General features: G+C 40.3%; 1 protein-coding gene across 1 annotated transcript; it reads right to left on the bottom strand.

The window, feature by feature from the left end:
- Positions 1 to 274: 274 nt before the first annotated feature.
- On the bottom strand, positions 275 to 2,677 carry LOC124366690. Its single transcript, XM_046823288.1, has 2 exons — positions 2,251 to 2,677; positions 275 to 1,956 (listed from the first exon to the last, which is right to left on the bottom strand). Exons 1-2 carry the CDS (start codon positions 2,675 to 2,677, stop codon positions 275 to 277), a joined length of 2,109 nt encoding a protein of 702 aa, XP_046679244.1.
- Positions 2,678 to 2,936: the final 259 nt, after the last annotated feature.

Here is a 2,936-nt window from a genome sequence, read left to right as displayed (position 1 = left end):
AATTTTCACGTACTGATTTTACCTAACTCAATACTTTAACAGTCACTGGATTATATCACAACAGTTATTAAATCATAAGCTGGATTGCTTTATGGAACTTACAATACTTCTTTAAAGACAACATTCTTTGTTTTTCCACGAGGCTGAAAGATATTTAAACTATCAGCAGAGCTAACTCGTGAGCAAGTGACATATAACTGGCCATGAGAGAAGCAGTCTTCCAGTAGATCAACACCGGCCATTTTTAAGGACTGCCCTTGCGATTTATTTTTCGTCATAGCAAAGCAGAGTTTGACAGGGAACTGTAGTCTTTTAGACTGAAAAATGGTAATCCCGATGGAATTAAGGGAATGCGTGGGATAAAAACCTCTTCCCCCTGGCCACATCCAGTGTATATTACGGCTTGTATGACGTGTCTGCGCCACGCTTTGATTTGTAGCCTAGTTCCGTTGCAAAGCTTAGGTGGAACTAGGTTCCTAAGCAACATTATTGGAGCTCCAATTTTGAGGTAAAGATGATGTGGTGGAATGCCTGGAGGATTAAGCGTGTGCAAGAACTCTACTGGGTAGTATACCGCATCTTCTATTTCCACCACAGAGTCCACCGACTGGTAAAGGACAATCTCAGATGGCAGTTTTTCCAATAATAGGTTATTAATACTTTCAGCAGTGTCATTTTTAGGTGTAAGGATAGCTCTTTCTTTAAACCAAGACAAGTCTTTTAATTCGACATTTTTTAAATCTGCATAAGTTTTTTCAATCAATATTTGCAAATCACATACTACTTCACACAAATCCTTTGGAATATTTACTTCGCTATTTTCTTCAGGCAAATTTCCATTACCTATCTCTAAAAGTAAACTTGAAAACTCGCCTGCCTTTAAACTGCCTTTAAGATGAACCCTCATATTGATTTTCAAGGAACAAACTTGGACTTTAGGCCAAAGAAATGATCTCTTCACACAGGCTTTTACTTCATCAGCTCGAGTTCTTCTTGGTACAACAGGCAAAGACTGTCCGAAGTCTCCAGCCATTAAAAGCGTGACTTCACCCATAAGTTTTCTGTTACTTCTGATGTCCTGAAGAGTCCTATCTAAAGCTTCAATTGCTCTCTTGTGGGCCATTGTGCACTCGTCCCAAATAATCAGTTTACACATCTTGAGAACCTCCGCTATGTCGCTTTGTTTCGATATATTACATAGTGAGGTTTCAGAGTGGTTTAAGTATAAAGGCAGTTTGAAGGCAGAGTGAGCCGTCTTCCCTCCTTCCAACAACGTCGCAGCTATACCTGACGAAGCGACGGCAATAGCGATGTTCTTATCTTTCCTAACAGTGGCCAGAATTAAATTGATTAAAAATGTTTTTCCTGTACCACCTGGTGCTTCAAGAAAGAACAGTCTTCCAGCTTCCGTCTCAACGCTAACCATTACTTCATCATATACTGTTTTCTGATCTTTGCTAAGTTTTGGAATGTTTTCGGTGACAAACTCAGATAAATGCACACTGTTGTAACTCAGTTCTTTTAAGTGCTCACGGTTTAATGTAGAACTGTCGGAAAGTGGACTTGGAGAAGGAAGACCGAACTGCTCAAGTGTTTGTTGAGAAATTGGGGTCACCAAGTGTTCTAGTGAGAATAGGCATTTGTTGTAAAAGACGTTGTCTGATTCAAGTTGTACACCTGTACGTTCACGTTCTAATCGTCTCTTGAAATCCTCTGACATACTGTCTTTGTGTTTCTCCCAGAGCACCAAGGGGTTCGATACTTGGCACAACACCAAAATTACTGCGAAAAGTTCTCTTATTTGTTTAGGTGACTCTGACACAGCAGCTTCTTCCAAAGTGATGTCCCAATGATAGTCATCTTCAAGTAAACCTAACGCTCTGCACGCAGACTTGTAAGTAGAATGAACAATGCCAGATACCCTCTTAAGAACACCGAAGCTCGCAGGACCTTTAACTTCATGAAGAAGAACGCGAAGATAGTAGCATTCTACATTGTTAGTGTGTACAGTGTAAACCCGACCAAGGACATGATCTTTTTTCACTCCTAGATGTCCTGGAACGGCTTTGACTTGTTTTCGACGACTAAACTTGTTATTTTTCCAGGTTTAGTAAGCAGATAATTTATTGCAGGTTAAGGTTCTGGCAAAATTGTTGGATTTGTAAAATTCAAAATATCCCAGAAGAGTGGTTTTTGGTGGATTTTGTATTTTTTCTTGAGCGTTTTCGTTATTAAAATAAATTCTCTGACCATTTTCAAGGTGTACAGCTAAATGTATTACGGGAGGATATCGCTCATGGATTGTGAAGCAAAATATACGCCATGCCGCTTCAGAACTACTGATGTACAGGCCTGCTTCATAATTGGACACTTCATCTCTCTCATTTTCCAAAATAAAAGCGGCTTGATCACTGTCCTTGTTTACATATTTGCAAATGTACTTTATAGACTTGACAGAATTACACAGCTCCACGTTAATATGTGCTAGAAAGGTACGTGTCAGAACAGGATTATACGGCACAACCCACCGACTGTCTAGGTCTACCCCCTTTATGTTGATTGTAAAACCACCATCAGCAGGGGACCTTCGGCGGTACTGGGGGTAGCCATCGTCAGCAGTTTGTGTTTCTTTGCACAAGGGACGCGGGTACCTTTTGGAGCATGTGCCATTAACCATGCAAGGCGAGTTCCTACTCAAGTTCAACAAGGGCCGTGAATCATTGTAAATTTAACAATTGCAAATAGTTCAGAGTCCGTTTCAGGATCGGGAACCTCAGCACTAATAACAATGTCAGTTTGGTCGGCCATGATCTTATCTTGCAGCCACAATAAAATGTACACATGCGGCAAACCACGATTCTGCCATTCTACAGTATACATCTAACACCTACTCTGGCCAAAAATGGAAACTTTGGTTAAAAGATTAATAAGTTTTT

The sequence above is a fragment of the Homalodisca vitripennis genome, chromosome 7 (genome assembly GCF_021130785.1).
Source record: "Homalodisca vitripennis isolate AUS2020 chromosome 7, UT_GWSS_2.1, whole genome shotgun sequence".
NCBI classification, from domain to species: domain Eukaryota; kingdom Metazoa; phylum Arthropoda; class Insecta; order Hemiptera; family Cicadellidae; genus Homalodisca; species Homalodisca vitripennis.
This window is presented reverse-complemented; position numbering and strand designations above follow the sequence as displayed.